Source organism: Lepisosteus platostomus, chromosome 11 (genome assembly GCF_059453375.1).
Source record: "Lepisosteus platostomus isolate fLepPlt1 chromosome 11, fLepPlt1.hap1, whole genome shotgun sequence".
Classification (NCBI taxonomy): domain Eukaryota; kingdom Metazoa; phylum Chordata; class Actinopteri; order Semionotiformes; family Lepisosteidae; genus Lepisosteus; species Lepisosteus platostomus.
This window is the reverse complement of record NC_142621.1, coordinates 45,695,951-45,715,625: the sequence shown is the minus strand read 5'-3', so window position 1 is coordinate 45,715,625 and position 19,675 is coordinate 45,695,951. Positions and strand designations below refer to the sequence as shown.

General features: G+C 42.4%; 1 protein-coding gene across 6 annotated transcripts in view; it reads right to left on the bottom strand.

The window, feature by feature from the left end:
• Positions 1-19,675, bottom strand: part of usp43a (ubiquitin specific peptidase 43a) — a 138,899-nt gene that overhangs the window by 46,383 nt on the left and 72,841 nt on the right. For all 6 annotated transcript variants that reach the window (XR_015925428.1, XR_015925429.1, XR_015925430.1 and 3 more), the window contains 2 exons: positions 19,090-19,234; positions 7,022-7,184 (listed from right to left, as the gene is read on the bottom strand). Coding sequence is in view for 2 of the 6 variants with exons in the window: in XM_088600015.1 (XP_088456141.1) it covers positions 7,022-7,184; positions 19,090-19,234 (308 nt within the window). In the remaining 4 variants the exon portion in view is untranslated. The remainder of the gene's footprint in view (positions 1-7,021; positions 7,185-19,089; positions 19,235-19,675) is intronic.

The following is a 19,675-nucleotide window of genomic DNA, read 5'->3' as shown; positions in this document are numbered from 1 at the left end:
CTGAATTAAACCACTGACACCACTACCATCTCATAACTCTTGACTGGGCTCAGAAAGAAAACAGTTTACCTAGGAATGCTGGTCTAGTCCTGCTAAGAAAACAGCAGCTGATATGACCTCAAAGTTCCCATATGCTCTATAAAGATTCAAGATTCCTGCTAAACGACTACTGTAGCAAATGTTCTTTTTAAGAAACTAGAATGTGTTGTAAAGGTCTAGCTGAACCTTTATGAAAATTCACCATAAGAAATGAGAATCTGTGCATGTGTTCCCATGCTTTGACCATTCAATTACTGGGCTTTAACAATCCTGTTTTGCCATGCTTTATTGGAACATTACCATGCTTTTACCATGGTATACCACAGGAAAATGGTGCCAATGAACCTCGACAATCTCCGTCAAGGCAATTGGAGGTACTTTCAAATACAAAGAGTGAGCAAATCGATACAAAATACTACAGCCTTGTAAACCTGGTGGGTCTTTTCCTACTCCTTTCATTGAAGCTAGTTTGTGCTAAATAAATTGTTGAAATTTATGAAACAATGGGAGCCTGCTTCCTTTAAGACTGTGCTCTGTAACCACATTCTCTTCAGTTGTACAGAACAGAAGTAGAACTACTGCAGGGACTGTAGCAGCAAAGTCAAGTCTCACAGTTGCTACTGGTCAGTTTTCACCCTGCTTGAAATTTAGATAGGTCTAGAACTCTATGCAAGCAATAGCCAGCCAATTTAGAAACAGCTTTTATTTTACAGCCATATGAGCTTTGTTATGGTTAGAGCTTTTGGAATTCTCCTTGAACTAGCCTTTGCAATATGCATGAGCATAGTGCTTGCATGTGCAATATGTTTGTGTGCATGTTGTCACGTAATGATTATGTACAAGTGTAATACTGATGTCTGTGGCATCAGAGCAAGTTTCTTGTGCAGTGCGGGTCACTTGGTAACATGCCGCTGTATCACTTTGGTGTCACTTTGCATCCCTCACAACTGAGCATTGCACTAAACTAAAGGGCAGGACTCTTAAGCAGGCAGTGTATCTCTGTACCACAGCGGAGTCTAATAATACAGAGCTGCTGCTGATTTCTTTAATCACAGCAGCAGCAGCAATGACAGGAAGCACATCTTCCAGCTCAACAACACAAAAACAGGGTGACAACCGACCTGATCAAGAAACGTCAGGAAGGCGATGAAAGGACATCACAAAGTGTTTGAACAAGTACAGTATCAGGTGAGAGACATGTCATGTCCAGGCTCTGGATGATGTGAATGACCACACAAGTGGAGGAGGTTGGAGGAACAGAGCTGACGACAGATTTACGCTGTTTCCTTTAGCACTGTCAGATCCTCAGGTAGACAGCAGCTTTTGATCTCTTCCATACATTTAAGTGCTCCACAGCCTGGCGTACATTTGGTAGATGTCAGGGTAATTAAAAGCCCAAGCATGAGCATCTCTCTGTACCTACAGTAGTGATGTGTGGGCACAAAGCAATGCGAGCCCTGCCGTCAACCGAAATGGATAGAAAATGAGAGAAACAATGTGCCACCAAAAAGAGGCTCTGAACCAATAACCGAAGACATCTTCCGCAAAGACACGATATCGCTGAAGAACACACCTGTGTTTTTCTACTAGCCTTTAAATTCAGTGAAGAAACGTACAGCACCATAAGGCTGAATGTGGGAATACACGTGCCTGATTTTATAAATGAGCGACCAAGCTGATATTTAAGGAACTATAAAATAAAATATTTTTTCATGGTTTGCATACCATGCGGATTTGCCAAGACAAGCACTACTATAATTAAAGATAATCTTCAGTTTCCTGTCTCTAGGGGACCAGAATCAAATCATTTATCTACATAGATTCAAGCAGGTCACGGTCAGTTCAGGGGTTGGAGATCCTCCAAAGGAAACTACATTTCTACTGTAGGTGACACTGATGCACCAGTAGGAGGCGCTCTTCCTTGTGGTCCACAAATCCCAACCAAAGCCAATAGCCCACGGTGTGTTTATGAGGGACACTTCACTGTAGGAGATGCTTAATTTATCTCTTCACCTGTATACTCTTGCAGCCCATAACCTTCCCCCTTCATTCAAGGGGGCGAAGAAATGTCTCAGTTCTCCCGATCCGCTATGAAGTGGGGCTTTTGGGGTCACCCACAAAAGCTGCACTTCCGGGGATGATCACTCCTATATCCAATAGTGCTTCAGGTTCCCCAGGGAGCAAAAGTCCTATTCAAATGCAAGGAATGATATGAAGTATTATTTACGAAACCACATATTTGGACTAGGTCACAACCTGCTGACATTTACTGTAACAGCAGCAGGAGAAGATACAGCAATCTCTCCTGAAAAAAAAACCAACTACCACCGTATTTCCTTCTGTAGGTACAGAAATGTCATCCTAACCATAGGCCCTCCGAGAAAACGGGCCTTCATCAGCTCCTTGCAATATGTACTGTAATCAGCGCCTGCCTGAAGGGAGCTGCTCACATGATCATTTTCTTGGGTGATTTGAGGTTGAGCTGTGATTCACATTCTGACTGTCAGGCACAGGTTAACAATTATGACTGTGAGCGAAATAACAATTTTTTCCTGTTCATTCTTTGGAAGCAGAAGACACAGAGTCCCTTCACGGAAGCTTCATTTAAAAAGGCTTTTTTGTCTGAACCTAAAATGAAATAAATATTGAATAATTCAATACCCAGAAGGGATTTTTGGGAGCATCATAGGATTTGTGAAAGATTTATAAAAAGAGAAAGTGCTCTGTGTTCATATGGAATTACTTTAAGTTTTGTTATCAAAGGCTGCCAATATCATGCACATAATTTCTAAAGACCTCTCTTTTGTGTCTCCTTGGAATTTTGATCCTAGAAAATATTATAAAATGCAAAGGTACTGTCACACACAGAGCCCAGTAGCTACGAAAAACTCAAAGCAAAACACAAACAGGACAAGTGCTAAAGTTGATCAAAGTTGATATTTTTTCAGCATGAAATTATTAAACAAATGTCCGTTGAACTAAAACCTGTGGCAATAGCACTAGCTGATGACCTCACAAAAAGGTGGAAGGGAGTTTGAAAGATATATGGAAATGAAGAAGTGGGCAACTTTAAATTGTGTTGCAGAGCTTTCGCAGTACAGTTCTTGCATAACTTTTTTAATTGACTGGATTCAGACAGACATCATACCTGCACTGAACCATTCTTACAGAAGTGAGTAGAAGGATAGGATTTGACTGACATGGAAAGAAGGTTTGTTTGAGGCGTCCTGAGATTTTTGTCAGAGATGTTATTAAAAAAAGTCCAGAATCTTACTGCAATTCCCAATGAGGCAAAATAGAAAAAATTTGGATTCCGAATACAAGCTGCTCTGAATATAAAACTCACCCCTAACAGTGCTCGGGCCTTACTGCAATGTGTCTGCACAGGCTAATTGACACAGTAACCTGCAGCGTCTGCTGTAAAGCAGATTAACAAACCCTATTCCTCTGACTACAGCACACAGTTCGGCTTCCACTGCAAGCATTATGGCCACGTTAATAAAAAACAGCCATTCAGAAAGTGCTCAGGTGGTCGTTTTCATTTTCATTTGACCGAATCATTAATCATGTTATAATTTATATGGAGGACAAGGTGGATAATTTTTTAATAAAATAAATGTAAATGATACAGCCTGAAAAAAAGCCAAAAAATACTAAAATAAATCATACAATATATACCGTTATATCATGTACATAAAAGAGGACCATTCTGTGTTAATCCCCAAGGGTTATGTTCAATGAATATTAACTTTATCATCAGATATTAATAATTAATTATAGTTATATTCATTATAATGCAATGCTGCATAATGAAATCAAGAACGTAATTAAGTGCAGAAGAAGAAGTTGTCACAATGGGGGATTTTAACTTTCCGCACGCAGAAAGGGAAAATCCCATGGAGATGTCAGCAGATGAAAATGAAATGGTAAGCGGTAGATATAACTAACGATTGCTTTCTTACTCTGTCTGTCAGAACATGGATCTATAGATCGATTGTACTGATCTTGTCCAAGGTGACCAGTCCTGGTCCTGGAAGATGTTCACTGCACCTCAGCTCAGCTGGTTACAGGGTTTTTCTCCCTCTTCAGCTGCTACAGTAGGGCTTTAAAGAGACCCTGAAAACCCACTGACCCTCCAGGCTCCCAGTCGAGTCACACAACCGAGGCAGAGGCAGGAAACAGGGGTGAGAGAACCACATGGCAACTGAGACAAGAATACGCTACATTATAAGGCAGAGTTCAAAACAAAGATTTACAATTTCAGGAAAACAGACTAAAAAGACACTTAGTTTAAGAGGAGCAGAGTTGAACAGGATGGGTGTGGAACCAGCAGAGGATAAATGGCACCAGATATCGAACATGTGCCAGATTTAAAGACATTCTGCTGGAAAAACAAACCCTGGAAGTACATCAGCACTACAGATCAGTGGCCCAAAATGTTTTAATACATCAAATCAAGAAAATGTAAGGCGAAGGAAAACACTTGAATCTATAATTAAAAAAGAGCAACATCCAGCTTAAGAAACAAACTACAGTAAATTGCAAGAAGAGTTCAAAAAGAAATGAGAAAGTTAGAGAGAGACACAGAGAAAAAAAGAATTCTGTATTGCAATAGGAGATCAAATAAAATTAAAGCTACAACAGCAAAAGTACAGTAAATGTTCAGAGATTGTAACGGTAAACTTTGGTGCATGAAAGGGAAATGACTTGTGTATCAAAAAATGATTTCACTTATTAAGGAAGAAATTGGCAAGATGCCTTGGGCTGAGGAAAGACAATGTTCTTTATTAAACAGCGTTATCACAAAAGAGGCAGAAGTGTTACAGGTATTTGAATAGCTTATATTTCACAAACCTCCAGGGGCTAAAAGTATTCTACCGATTATACTAAAGGAAATAAGGGAGGCTATTTATACACCATTCAAAAATCCTTTTGACAGTCATTCAAGACAAGAGTCATATCCATTTACTGGAAAAATAATAATGTAGCACATTATTAAAGGATGACAAAACTGAACTAAGTAATATGCAGACAAGGATCCTTACTCCTATCACAGGTAAGGCTGTGGAAATGTTAACCAGAACTAAACTAGAGTATCATGGTAGCATGATTCTAGGGGATAGTCATCATGGATTTAGAAAAGGTAAGTCCTGCTCTACTAACAAGTTCAAGATCTGTGAACAAGTAATCTCAGTAACAGGTAAAAACAGGTATTGACAAAGTAAAGGCAATGAGCTGTTTTTAAATGAACAATGAAACAGGATCCAAAGTGGAAACTACAGAAAAAGTATGTTTAAAACTGAGAAGAGAAAGCAATTCTTTACACAAAGGCTTGTGGGAGTCTGGGGCAAGCTGTCCAGTTATGTTACTGAAACCCTTACACTTTCAAGACACAGCTAGATGAGATCCCCAAATCACTAAGCTACTACTGTACAAGCCAAGGGAACTTAATTGCGAAAAAAGCCTCCTATCATTTGTAACCTTTGTAATGACATGAAGAGAATGTGACAGGTTAGGTTAAATGTAATGAGATTTTATATGCAAATAGAATAAGGACCATTCATATTCATCTTTCTACTGTTCTTGAGTAAATGATTTAAAGTTTTGTTGAATCTTTATTATTCTGCATTTTGAAAGAAAGTAAGGAAGAGGGTAAAACCTTTCTAGCCTGAATCCTTTTAATTATGGACAATGGCTTTTTAGCCAAAGCGTTTACTTCCCTGAAGAGGACCACTTCTGTACAACAAAGCACCAGCACACAATAATTAGGCATGAATGGTAATCAAAGTCCAACCGCTCAATTTTTGGTCTCGTTCATTTGATTCGGATACCGTCTGCTGGCCAGTCAGGCTATTAGTAAACACAAGAACTTTGGTCTCTGTTTTTAAGTGTTTCCTAACTTATGCTAAGAGAGAATGAAAGCTTTTAAGTAAAACTCATTTCACACTGAGGCAGAACAAATTTCGCAATTACTTCAGCCCGAGATCCTCTCATTACTTTTACTAATGGCCTGAGTAAAAAAAACAGACCCTGTGATGTGAAGTCAAAGACCTTTGACAACAGTTTGTCAGATTTTATTTTAAATATCGGTCCACTGGTCTAGTCAAGCTGATTAAATGATTTACAGGTCCCAGACATGACTACCTCAATATCCTCAATATCCAGTCTGAAATACCCACATGAGTTTAGTATGACCTTTGCCCTCTCCGGAGTATAGCGTCGATGGCCTTCTTGAATCATTGCATCTTTGCTGATGATTATAATACAGTCTGTTTACTCTGAAACATTAGGAGGAAGGCAAGTGCACAGCTTGTGATTTTTGCCTGGCAATATAGTCAAAAGATTTGAATGACATCATAACTCACAGTGTCTGACAAGAAAACCAAGCTACAAACCAGGGAACTGATAATAGTTTCACCTTTTCCTTGATTAGAAGTGTCTCAGGTTTATCTGTAGAGTGTTAACTGTGTGAAAATCCTGCCACAAAGCCCACATGAGAAGAGAATTGAATTTCTTAATCTGCCCAGGGTATCGATGAACGATTCACAGGCTGTCGGGAGCAGGGAAAAGTGTGCGCGTGTGTGTGTGAGAGTGGAGGTAATTTAAAATGGACAGTGTGTCCCTTCAAAAGGACCAGCTAAGATGAGAAAATTCCAGAACAAACTGTTCCGAAACAGAATACAGAGACTGCACCTCACAGAAAATCATTTAAAAATACCTGAGACTTTGTGTTGTCTTTTTATTCTGTATTTCAGATAGTGTTCGCTCAGCCTTGCTCGACTTCCTCTTCACTGTGTTACTCAGAGACTCCTCTCAGTCACAACTTGAGAACTAAAATAACATCCTTGTGATGCTAATTCATCTTGTCTGGCAAGCTGTTTTTTTTCCTGCCGAGATGTTTTTTTTAAAAATTTGCATACTAGTTTTCAGGAGTCAAAGCACCTGATGTTTGACTGTGCTTTGTCAACCCGTCTGCCGTTACCTGACGGCCTGCTGCCCAGTGCCTGCGGTGTTGCAGACCAGAAGGAGGATCTTCGTGGAGCTGCCCTGGTTCAGGAACTCCGAAGATAGGGTCCCCGTGGGTGGTAACCTTTGACCTTCAGGCCCCGAGGAGTAAGGAGAGGAGGGGAGGCTGTGATGGTAACCTTAAACAAATAGGGGGAAAAAAGTCATCAGTTTACTCTCATATTCATGGAAGGAGCTGCAGGCCAGAAAATAAACAAGTGGAAGTCGTACTGTTGAAGCTGTAACACCTTTCTTTGCCTGGAAACTCTTCTGACATGGGTGCAAATATCAAGTTGAGGCTCTTTGAATTATTGAATGTTTGTGCTTGTTCATCCATTTGGTTTAAACATATTTCCTCTAGTTTGGTATCGGAACACTCTTTCTCCAGGTGTTCCCGATCCGTCATTGAAGTTGCCTACAGTATATAAGGATGTAATGAGGCAGTTAATTCTGTGAGCTGGACAGGTCCTACCATGGAACTCTGAGGCTGTATTCGCCTGGAAAGGCCGGAGCTCATTCTGTGTACGCTGCACTGATGAGCACAGAGGAAGAAAGGCTGGATTCCATCTGCCCTGCTCCTCCGATCAAGTTCCATATCAAACCGCCCTGTGTTTTTGTCAAGAGAATCTCTGCCGAGGGTGAAGTGTGAAGACAATACTGAGTGGACGCTGTGCTTCGTCTGATTTTGCGCTGCTATCGATCAAGTAAAGAGCGAGCTACTGGGACATGAGGATGCACAACACAAGAAATAGAGAGAAGCAAAGACAACTCCATTGTAGCATAATCTTGACATTACTGGAAGGTTTAATTAAAAGTATTTGTTTGGCCCTACAGAGCAATTAATCACTGCCAACACAGTGTCATGCTCGTGTCTTTAGCACATGAGAGCAGCGTTTTGCATCCACAGCACTGTCAGCACTGTCTTTATTCCGGAGGTAGAGTTGCAGGGTTTCAGTACTGACTCTTGAATAAAAAGAAAGCAGTGTGGGAAAATGTATTTAATTTGGGTAGCCAAAAAAAAAAATCTTTAAAAGAAGTATCTTAAAAAAATATTATAATCCAATCTGAGCAAGACTCCGGAATATCCCATTGGAGGCAGGCTCGGATTCAACCAAAAGGTCTATGCAGCCGGCAGTTGTAGCTTCCAAATCTACATTTGGACCAAAGGCTTCCTGTAAGCTAGTGGCCTGTTCCTTGTAAGCACAGTTACATTAGAGAGGAAACCATTCGGCCCAGCTGTCCCATTTGGTAGGCAGGAACTAATCAACCCAAGGATCTCGTCCAGCTATTCCTTGAAAGAAGCCGGGGCAGCAGCTACCCCATAATGGCAGAGCAGCTCATTACACACTCCCACACCCCTGTGGGTAAAGAAGGGTCTCCTGATTTTGTTTTTTGTTTGTTTTTTTTTATCAGGTACTTCCGAGTCATTTACACTTGCATAAGGTCCCGTTGTAAGGTTTTAAAAAAAAAAAAACTAAAAAGATCCAGTTCCTTCCTTCCAGTCGGTCAGTGTAGCACAATTCCAGGAATTAATCTGGTTGGTCTTCTCTCGTCTGATTCTAGAGCAGCAATGTTTTTCCTGTAACATACTGTATACATGTTCTTATTATTCTGTAATGTGTATAATTTGTACATTGTATAGAGTATTCTAAATGAGGCCTTACTAGCATGTTATACATTTTTAACACAGCTTCCCTTGATTTCAGTTCTACATTTTTCAATATACTGTATATTGAAAAAACAGGTTTTTGTAACTTCACAATTTTAAATCAATCTGCCTCATAGGCCTATGAGCATTTCAAAAGCAGCTTTTGACATCTGCTTTCAGCTGAGGTGTCAGCAGGTCTTATCTCAAGGTAACTTAATGGGAAGGCGGAATCAGAAAAAAATGTTCTGCATGGAGAAGGGGGCAGAATTATTAATTTTAAGGCAGAACTCATGGCTATTAAATCAAATTTCCCCTTCAATCTGCCAAGCTTAAGGGCAGAATGCATATAGAAAACTTGAGCTACACTAACTAGCATCAAGAGTACAGAAGTACTTAAAGAGCCTTATATAATCCTAAAGGTCACCTGAAATACACTTCTTATGTGGTTCATGTTGTCCGAGATAAGAATCCCTTCAGCTAGATGTTCCCATCAGGTATTAAATTTACCGAGGAGGTTTTTTTTTAAGAGCAGAGAGAGGTGTAAGATTACTGTATTTCAACTCATTTCTCTCGGTGCCCTTTCTGTAGCCTCTAAATTAGAACATGCTCTCACTTCTGGTTGATATCGAATTTCCACGTATCAGGCTTAATAGGCTTCAAAAGGCCAAAACCCATTGCATTTGGCTCAAAATCCAACCAGTAATATCACCTAAGGCCTTGCAAGAATAAAATCCAAAATAGAAATGCTTCCTTTGGGGTTTGTATAGTACTTATTTTTGGAAGAAAAACATCTTCCTTGATAACCAGAGAGGGTTAGTTGTCCTTTAAATTATTCCTTTAATAACTGTACCGCCTGCGCAGATTATTTTATTTCAGTAGTGCACCAGAATATCTCATAGTTTCATGTTGCCTGACAGTCCAGCTATTCCCCAGGTTGAGTCTGAAACATGGGACCGGTCAACGTTTCATTTTCACTTCTCGTACACAGGCAGAGTGGAATGAGACTGAATTCGGGGCCGCGGACGGTGTGACGGCTCAGCCTTTAATTAAACAGCTCGTCCCTGTTGGGCCTTGAAAAAGGCTGCCTTGCTCGAAAAGAAACACTTCGTTTTGCTCTGCCTTGGACTGTCAAGCGGTCCTGGAATCGCCTCTTGCTTCTCGTGTCTCATCTGGAAGATGGAGGATACTGCAGATACATGCCAAGCAGCCTCTTTATAGCTCTGTCAAAATCACAGTATACAGTAGCGTCAACATATTCCAACTTCAACATGATGGCTGTCTGTTAACATACTCATTTTCATGACAAACAACAAGCCTTTACCTTTTGAAGAGCTTAAATAAATCCTTGTACGGTACAGTATGTAATAATATGATTAGGACTATGTTATCCCTTAACTGGTAGGAAGTCCTTTACTCTCGTAGACACAACACTAAATGTACCACATTACGTGCACGATTTGTTCTGCTTGTTAAATGGCATATGTAAAACCACTGTTTAGGACTCGGTCTGCAGGGTTTTTGGTGTACGACTTATGCCCTTCCTTAATGTTACTTCACTGAAGAATCCTTCTTTTGCAAAAAAAAAACAGAGCTATCCTTTACTAAACTCATCCGATGCACACTTTAACAGGAGGATCTGCCCCTTTGTCAGCTGGCAAAACTGAGCAGCACTTCCCACTAAACAATCCCAGCAACGTCAACCTGTCACTGAACCCAAGAGATGAGATAGGTCACAAAGAAGACTCGCTGGCGACAGGAGAAAGGAGAGAGGAGGGGAATCTCAGGCTTGGGGACACCTCCAGCTGCGAGCCGTGAGGCGGATGAATGCGAGAGGCAGCCGACGCTGTGGCCAAAAGGTGGCGCTGTTGCTCAGGCTGCACAGCTCACACTGAGTGGTCAGTGGTGAAGTTCTTATCCAAGAATGAAAACAACAATACACAGAGTATTAGCATGCAAAAAAAGACTCGGTGAGCAATAGTGAACTGGTAATTCACAGCTAAAGCCCATGATAAAACACAAGGCCATTACAGAAATGCAAAGCTGCCTGACTTGGGCTGTTATTCTTCCACTTCACATGCATGGAGAAATGTTTCTGAACTCTCCGCTCTTTCTCCTTGATGATCTCATACTGTCCCTCTGTAAAGATCCCAGCACAAGTACTGTATGTCTCAACAAACAGTAAAAACATACATATTTAGAAAGTAATCTGTTGTTAATACTTAAAAACATTTGGTACTGGCTAATATTCACATCTCGAACAAGGATCACCATTCAGGTTTATGATGTGTTAAGAGCATGATGCCACTATGAATTATGGGCCCATCTCATAGCGCTGAGCAGGGTGAAACTGTCTAAACAGGCTTTTTATCCCACCTTTTGTGAATATTAAGTCTATATTAAGCATATATTATATATATTATATTAAGCAGCCATTTGGCTCTTCAGCACAGTGAACGACAAGATCTAATTGATATGTATTTACTTCTTATATAAATGCATACATTAAATCATGTGTTTATACTGAAGCAGTTTACAAATGGGGAGAAGCATTTCTTCTAAAAAAAATAATTCCATGACAATTCTGCTATAATAATCATATTACACTGTTAGATTATAAAGCCCAGAGCACATAGTTGCTCTGAAGAATGCTAAGGTGATATGTGAGGATACTGCTATTAGCTGGGTATTGTACACAAAGTTTTGTCCAGACTGTTTCTTTCCATTTAAACAGCGTGACATTCTTGATATTTTTTGCTTCCTGCACAAAAGGCCTAGGCAAGACCATGCTTTCTCCCTGTCTTCATGAGTTGCACTCAAAGCCTCACGCAATCCTGAGCAGAAATGTTCCAGCAGCCTTGGTGTGATGACCAGAATCGTGCAGAATATTCTCAATGAGGTCTCATAAGTGCAATGTACAATCTGAACATAACCAGATTGTATATACAGTGCCTTGCGAAAGTATTCGGCCCCCTTGAACTTTTCAACCTTTTGCCACATTTCAGGCTTCAAACATAAAGATATACATTTTTTATTTTATGTGAAGAATCACCAACAAGTGGGACACAATTGTGAAGTGGAACGAAATCTATTGGATTTTTGAAACTTTTTTAACTAATAAAAAAATGAAAAGTGGGGCGTGCAAAATTATTCGGCCCCTTTACTTTCAGTGCAGCAAACTCACTCCAGAAGTTCAGCGAGGATCTCTGAATGATCCAATGTTGTCCTAAATGACTGATGGTGATAAATAGAATCCACCTGTGTGTAATCAAGTCTCTGTATAAATGCACCTGCTCTGTGATAGTCTCAAGGTTCTGTTGAAATCGCAGAGAGCATCATGAAGACCAAGGAACACACCAGGCAGGTCCGTAATACTGTTGTGGAGAAGTTTAAAGCCGGATTTGGATACAAAAAGATTTCCCAAGCTTCAAACATCCCAAGGAGCACTGTGCAAGCGATCATCTTGAAATGGAAGGAGTATCAGACCACTGCAAATCTACCAAGACCTGGCCGTCCCTCTAAACTTTCAGCTCAGACAAGGAGAAGACTGATCAGAGATGCAGCCAAGAGGCCCATGATCACTCTGGATGAACTGCAGAGAACTACAGCTGAGGTGGGAGAGTCTGTCCATAGGACAACAATCAGTCTTACACTGCACAAATCTGGCCTTTATGGAAGAGTGGCAAGAAGAAAGCCATTTCTCAAAGATATCCATAAAAAGTCTCGTCTAAAGTTTGCCACAAGCCACCTGGGAGACACCCCAAACATGTGGAAGAAGGTGCTCTGGTCAGATGAAACCAAAATCGAACTTTTTGGCCACAATGCAAAACGATATGTTTGGCGTAAAAGCAACACAGCTCATCACCCTCAACACACCATCCCCACTGTCAAACATGGTGGTGGCAGCATCATGGTTTGGGCCTGCTTTTCTTCAGCAGGGACAGGGAAGATGGTTAAAATTGAGGGGAAGATGGATGCAGCCAAATACAGGACCATTCTGGATGAAAACCTGTTGGAGTCTGCAAAAGACCTGAAACTGGGACGGAGATTTATCTTCCAACAAGACAATGATCCCTAACATACAGCAAAATCTACAAAGGAATGGTTCACAAATAAACGTATCCAGGTGTTTGAATGGCCAAGTCAAAGTCCAGACCTGAATCCAATCGAGAATCTGTGGAAAGAGCTGAAAACTGCTGTTCACAAACGCTCTCCATCCAACCTCACTGAGCTCGAGCTGTTTTGCAAGGAAGAATGGGCAAGAATTTCAGTCTCTCGATGTGCAAAACTGATAGAGACATACCCCAAGCGACTTGCAGCTGTAATCGCAGCAAAAGGTGGCTCTACAAAGTATTAACGCAAGGGGGCCGAATAATTTTGCACGCCCCACTTTTCATGTTTTTATTAGTTAAAAAAGTTTCAAAAATCCAATAGATTTCGTTCAACTTCACAATTGTGTCCCACTTGTTGGTGATTCTTCACATAAAATAAAAAATGTATATCTTTATGTTTGAAGCCTGAAATGTGGCAAAAGGTTGAAAAGTTCAAGGGGGCCGAATACTTTCGCAAGGCACTGTATATACCCTATACCCTACTGCAGTCTTTATTTAGCCACTGTATATTATAAGGATAACCTAATAATCAATTATATTAGGGTAATCTTATGTAGGATATCGTCTATCATTTGGCCACGTCTGAGAAACTCACCTCGGTAATGACCCTGTGGTTGTGTGCTCTGTTTTGATACAAATATGTACAATATAGAAATAGGAGAGACTGGCGAGATGCACCAGAGATGGAAATGCAGGGAAATCTTTAACCTTTGATTCAAACCAAATTTCAGATTTCAATTTCAGCTTTTATTAGCTGCGGACAAAATTGCCCTGCCTCCAGCGAGCTGCTGAAATTGCACTGCAAAGAGATACAAGCAAAGCTAAACATATGAAAACAGATTACATTTCCAGGAACATTATTCATTATTATGAGGCCGGGCGGCGCTGTGGGAGATTCAGGAGAAAGTTGGCCAGCATCAGGAGTTATTTTTGGACAAGACGAGACAAGACAGGCCTGATGATGGAGGCTGAGCTTTTGGTGTTAAATCTGCTGGTAATCTCTTTATTCCTTTGCTGTCAAGCATGCAGTTTATTTTTTATACGCTCAAGTAAAAGAGAATAAACAACAGCCCTGCCTTGTGGAATGGACATTTTGCAGATATCGGATTGATTAGCATTCCATATAGTATGAACTTGAATTTGAAAACACTAATATAAATCCCCTGACACACACATTTTAAAACAAACACGCAGTCGCTCCCTGCTGTTTTCAGAACAGGTAGTCTGCTCTCTCCACACAGTCTAGGTTGATCAGTGTTTTTTAAAGTGTAAAAACGTACTGAACACTGAATGGACGACAAACCAGTCTAGATAACTTATGCTGTTCCTACGATTCTGACAGACCTGGGGACAAGTCTTGCACCGGGACAGAAAGGGAACAGAGGAGATAAAACTCAACTACTCTGCCAGCTTGCAGGAAAACTTCACCGGATCTCACTGATAATATTCCCACATCGCAGGGAAGAGACATGGCTAGAAATGAGGAGGAGGAGGAGGGACAGCATCTCTCTGGGCGCCTTGCACAGCCAACAAGAAACAAGGAAAGCAGGACCTTCTCTCAGTCTTTGCTCTCCTCTCCGAGGGAGAACAAGCTGGGGATCCCTCTGAAGTCTGAAGGACGTGTGGGAATGAACGAGAACAAACTAGGGGTTCAATACCGTCTACTGTCCTCGTCTGCTAGGATGGCCATGTGCCTGTTTCACTGAGTGGGACAGACCACCGATGGCTCAAGCTCATGCTCCAGATCTGCCTGCTACTGCCTGGGGTAAAGAATGGATTTCATGGGCATCCTGAGCCAGACGACCGAGAGAATGAGGATTCTGCTCATTCCAGGACTCAGTTATTTCCACATCTCCTTTTTATGCACCCACTGGCCAAAAAAATAGGAATCTCAAGTCCAATTGGAAGGCTCTCCTGGTGGTTAACACTTCTTGGTTAGTTTAAGAAAGACCTCCACTGGCCAGAACAACCCTTGTTGAAAACTGGTGAAATGTGGAGTTCCCCCCTACCATAGCCTCAGTGGAAGGTGAGCCTGTGAGGAAAATGGACTCTTAACACATCCTGTCCTAGTGGGTCTCACTGCAGATACATTTTCTAATGGTGGTGGTATTGGACCTTAAACATCTGGCCAGCGAACGTACGTGCATCGGAAAGAGCCACAACAGGCCTGACAAGACTTCACAGGCCAGCAGCCGTATCACCCTGCAACTCACCACTGGCAGCCCACTGAAGCTCAGAAGGTGCAAGCCTGGCCAGTATGGGAAAGCTAAGGTTGTTGCTTGAATAGGTGTTAGTTGGACCAGTTTGGTGCTCACCCTGCAGTCTGTGTGGGTCCTAATGCCCTAGTGTAGTGACGCAGACACAATATACTGTAAAAAGGCACCGTTCTTCAGATGAGACGTAAAACCAAGGTCCTGACTCTCTGTGGTCATTAAAAATCCCAGGGCGTGTCTCGAAAAGGGTAGAGATGTAACTTTGGTGTCCTGGCCAAATTTACTCCCTGGCCTTTACCAACCATGGCCTTCTAATAATCTCAGTCTCTGAACTGGCTTCATCACTCTGATCTCCTCCAACAGAGAGCTGGTGTACGGGGAGAGTACTGGTGCACTATGGCTCTTGTCACATCATCCAGTTGGGGCTGCACATCGGTGGTGGTGGAGGGGATCCCCATTACCTGCAAAACGCTTTGAGTGGAGTATCCAGAAAAGCACTATATAAGTGTTAGGAATTATTATTATTAATCACATGGGTTCTTCACTAAACTGTAGGCACTCGCATGTGTCTGGACAAGCCTGTCCCGTTTAGCCCTTGTCCATTCTACAATCAGCACCACGTCTTCATCAGCTCAAAAGCTTCACAGATCACGAGACAGCTTGCAGAAGCTCTGTCAGCCTGGAATCAATATGAGGATACAGGCTCAGCGGGCCTCAGCACTCAGCACAGTGAGCCAGCACACTTATCTCATCCCTGCTGCTGTCACATGAGTTTGAAGGAAGAACACCTTTGCAGAAATATTTCTCTTTAACGAACATATCTGCTATATAAGAACATATGCGCATCAGTTCTCCCACTGCGTGACTGCAATGCGCAGAGCAGCATGTTGGTCAGATGTATGATGATGTCATCAATAAAACAGACCTGATCCATTTATTGTGTCCATAAAAGTTTGTAGGCAAATTTGCTACTTGATCATAATTTCGAGTACTTACACCACCATATCGCTGCAGTAAACAAGTTTTGGGGGGTGGGGCTCAGATAACAAAACTAAGAAGGAGGTTAAAAATGATCAAGAAGTGGAGGAAATTCAGCAGCCGTCTTAGGAAGGTCCGCTCGTTCCTTGCAAAACCCACTGGTGTTCTATTTTCCCTGAGACAGCAAAGGGAGAAATGAGGACGAGCTCCTAATTTTAGCTGCTGCGAGGAGATCCCTCTGAAATAGCTTGCCCTCCTCCCGTCTGTGCTCCTGGCCCACTTAGTCAGGATGTTCTCCCCCTGAGCAGCTCTCCAGTGGCACTGCTCTAAACCAGCCTGTAAGGAATACAGATTTTTTTTCCTATGGCGTCTTAATTACAGAAGAAGCATGCCCTGTGTCTATTGCAGGGTCCTGAAAACACCGCCACTGCAGCCCACTGAGAGCTCAGCTATTTCGGCTGAAGGGAAGTGAAAGCAGTGAAATGCTGATTCCAGGGCACCTGAGGGAAGGGTCACCATCTGCTGAGCAAACAGTGACTGCTGACAATCAGCGAGGTCTGGGTTGGAGCTGCAGGGAAAGGAGCAGGTGAAGTCATTGGTACGACTGTACGAGGGACCGTGGGAGAAAAGAGAAAGGAACACTCCAGGGGCGTTAATGTAGACCGTGACTCATTCAATCCAACATCCTAAACAATTCAAAACAATGCTGAACACCTGGGACACCTTTTTTTTTTCCTCATTTTTTTCCCACCGCCCCTATCATTCGAGAAAGGGATCCAAGCCATGTTAGCTGGACGTCTCCAACAGGATCAGGCGATGAGGTCTTTCCCCACAGTTTTAATTGTTCACTCAGACAGCTCTTGTCATGGAATAAGAAAAAATATTTTTTTTTCCCCTTGCTTCCCTGCAGGGCCGACCGATATTACAAAAAGAAAACGTTTGTCTGTAATGGAAACGTGCTCATTATCAATTTTATATTAGTGCTGCATTCCTGCAACCCATCTATGCAGTGGTTCGAAAGAGCTGTTCTCCGAAAGAGAGTGCCTTATATTTCCAATGATTCAAGTAGAATGTGTGACTGCACCAGCTCATGTGACCCGCCACCCTTTCTACCACTCGCCTGAACGTGCAAGCAAGAGGATTTCTTCATCTTTACAAACTGCTGACCAGGAAGCAACTGACTACTGCAAAGCTTGGAAATAGATGGCCCTTCAGTTTTAATGACTGGCTCACCTCCGCTATGAATTCTCTTTTCGAAAATGTAAAGCATTTCTTAAGAATATAATTGGCTTTCAGCCAAGGCACATAAAAGAAAGGAAATTTCCATTTAACGAACACTGAATAAAGTCCCATTGGCTAAAAAGAATAGTGTAGAATTTGTTATAGAAACTGAAAGTGAGGACTTGACTGTTAACAGAACCGCAAACTAAAGAGCTAAACCTTCAGTTTACAGAGCCTCTAGATCAAGTCTCTAAAGTTCCAATATCCTGTAGATCCAGGCACTACAACCTCTAGAACCCGTCCCTTGCCTCCAGCTGTGTTTTTTCCCCCTGGAAAACACCTCAAGAAAAGCACCTGCAGACTCACCCACATGGGAAGTTTTGTGTGTTGCACACATGCATAGATGCACAGAGTAGGATTGAGGACAAGTACATCGCAATGGAAAAATCACAAGGAATATTAGCTTACAACTGCCAGGCTAAGGGAGAGAGAATTTCAAAACGGCCTGTTAAAGTACCCCCTGTCAAAAAGAACCTTCACAAACGTGTCACAACAAACGGATGTTTCATTAGCCGGTTCCTCACTCTTTAATAACGTAAAGGAATTCTTTTCAGGTGAGGTAACAACCACTACCTTGGCCCGGGAACATGACAGTAGATCACCTTTGGAAAACAACACTACTGTTTCCTGTAACTGCACATACTGTGCTGTACCAATACGATCCTGCTTCTCTGCGGTTCAGAGCATCCCTTATCAATACACTCATCCTGAACCGTTTCAGGATAAAGTGAATCTATTCCGACTAAGAAGAAAACAACAACACAATTTTGTTGAATGAGGTGCAATTTAAAACAGCTTCAACTTTGGAAGACAGTGTCGTTAACTTACAAAACACATTCCAGGTGAAAGGACACATTCCACAGATGTAGGGCAGATAGACAATCCATTCACAGATCAGGTCTCCCCATTTTAAATATATACTGCAGTATAATATTAAATCATGACATTTCTGATTGCTGCCAGAAGGTTGTCTTGCTGTGAGTGAGAAAGAAATTCTGAAATTGCTACTTGGTGTCCTTGTTTTGTTGCAGGTCTGCAGCAAGAGCTGGACAAGCCCCTACACCTATCTAATTACAGTTGTGTACCTTAATTGCCTCTCACTGGCAAGTAAGAAAAACAGCTATTAAAGACCTCACTGCTTAAACAGCTTAAACACAGCTGTGACAGCGGTTTCTCGAGTGCGCTACCTACCATCATTGAGCACGCACAAGGCAGACACCCTGTGTGCTGGTCGAGAGGGCTGCTGGGAGAAAGCAGTAGCTTTGCAGGAATGACAGTACTCATAAGATCAAGAGCACAGAGGGGACGTTACCCTCTTGAAACACCGACTGTGGACAATTCACACAAAGCCGCTGACCCAGATGTCTGCTGCTGCCTAGGGAGAGGTGCTTGGGCATGATCCCAACCCGCGGGCGACCCCAGACGAATACCAGCAGGGGGCAGAGCCGAGCGGCGCCCTGCACACGGGCAACAAAGTGAAACCGAGCTCAGTTCTTCTTTCTGGCCGCACAAAGCTCAGAAAATTCTCCGACAACCGACTTTCGCAAGTCCACGAGCAGTAACAGCTGCACAGGCATGTGGAGACTTTTTTAAAATGTCACTACTGATAAAAAAAAACTGAAAAACGTGCTAACAGAGCTCGGCTTTATGTGGACACACCCGTACAGCTCGGGTTCGGTGCATGAAGAACAGCGGGCCAGAGCAACTACCGTTGTTTCTCATTTCCAAATACGCTGTCCAGGATCCTTGTTGGTGCATCACCGCCAAGGCCCGGCACTGTCCCTCGCAAGCTCCGAGCTGCTATACTGTACAGTACCTGAGAATCGAGCGGTGCCCCCCCTTCCGAGGAGGGGCGGGGCCTGGAAGGCGTAGATGTTGTCGCTCTCCGCGATGCTGGTCAAGTCCTCCTCATCCGAGAAAGAGCGCTGGAACCCCGCGGCGTAGATCTCCGTCAGAATCACCTAGGAGACGCACAGGATGGGGGACCATTGAGCAACAAGCCCCAGCAAAATCAACCAAAACGAAACAGCAACCAAACAACGTGTCATTACAACGCAGACGTGATGCGGACTGTGACTAAAAGCGGCAGCAGAAAAATAATACCCCCACCTAAAGCGCATGTGGATAAAAAAAAAAAACCCACGCTGACCTCACTGATGCCCGGTTGTTTTGTTTTTATTACTTCTGTCGTTTTGGAAGATGAGAGAAACTGGGGATCGGGTCCAGAACTTTTGGCTTTCCAGCACTCTGGTAAACAAAAACAGCTCGACAGCCAGAAAAAAAAAATTGACAAAAGATTGGCCGTGAAACAAACCAAAAAAAAAAAACGTTGGTTATATCGCGTTTCTTTCCGGGCAGCCGTGCTGTGCCGTTGCCCTGGATGAGGTATTTAATTAAAAGCA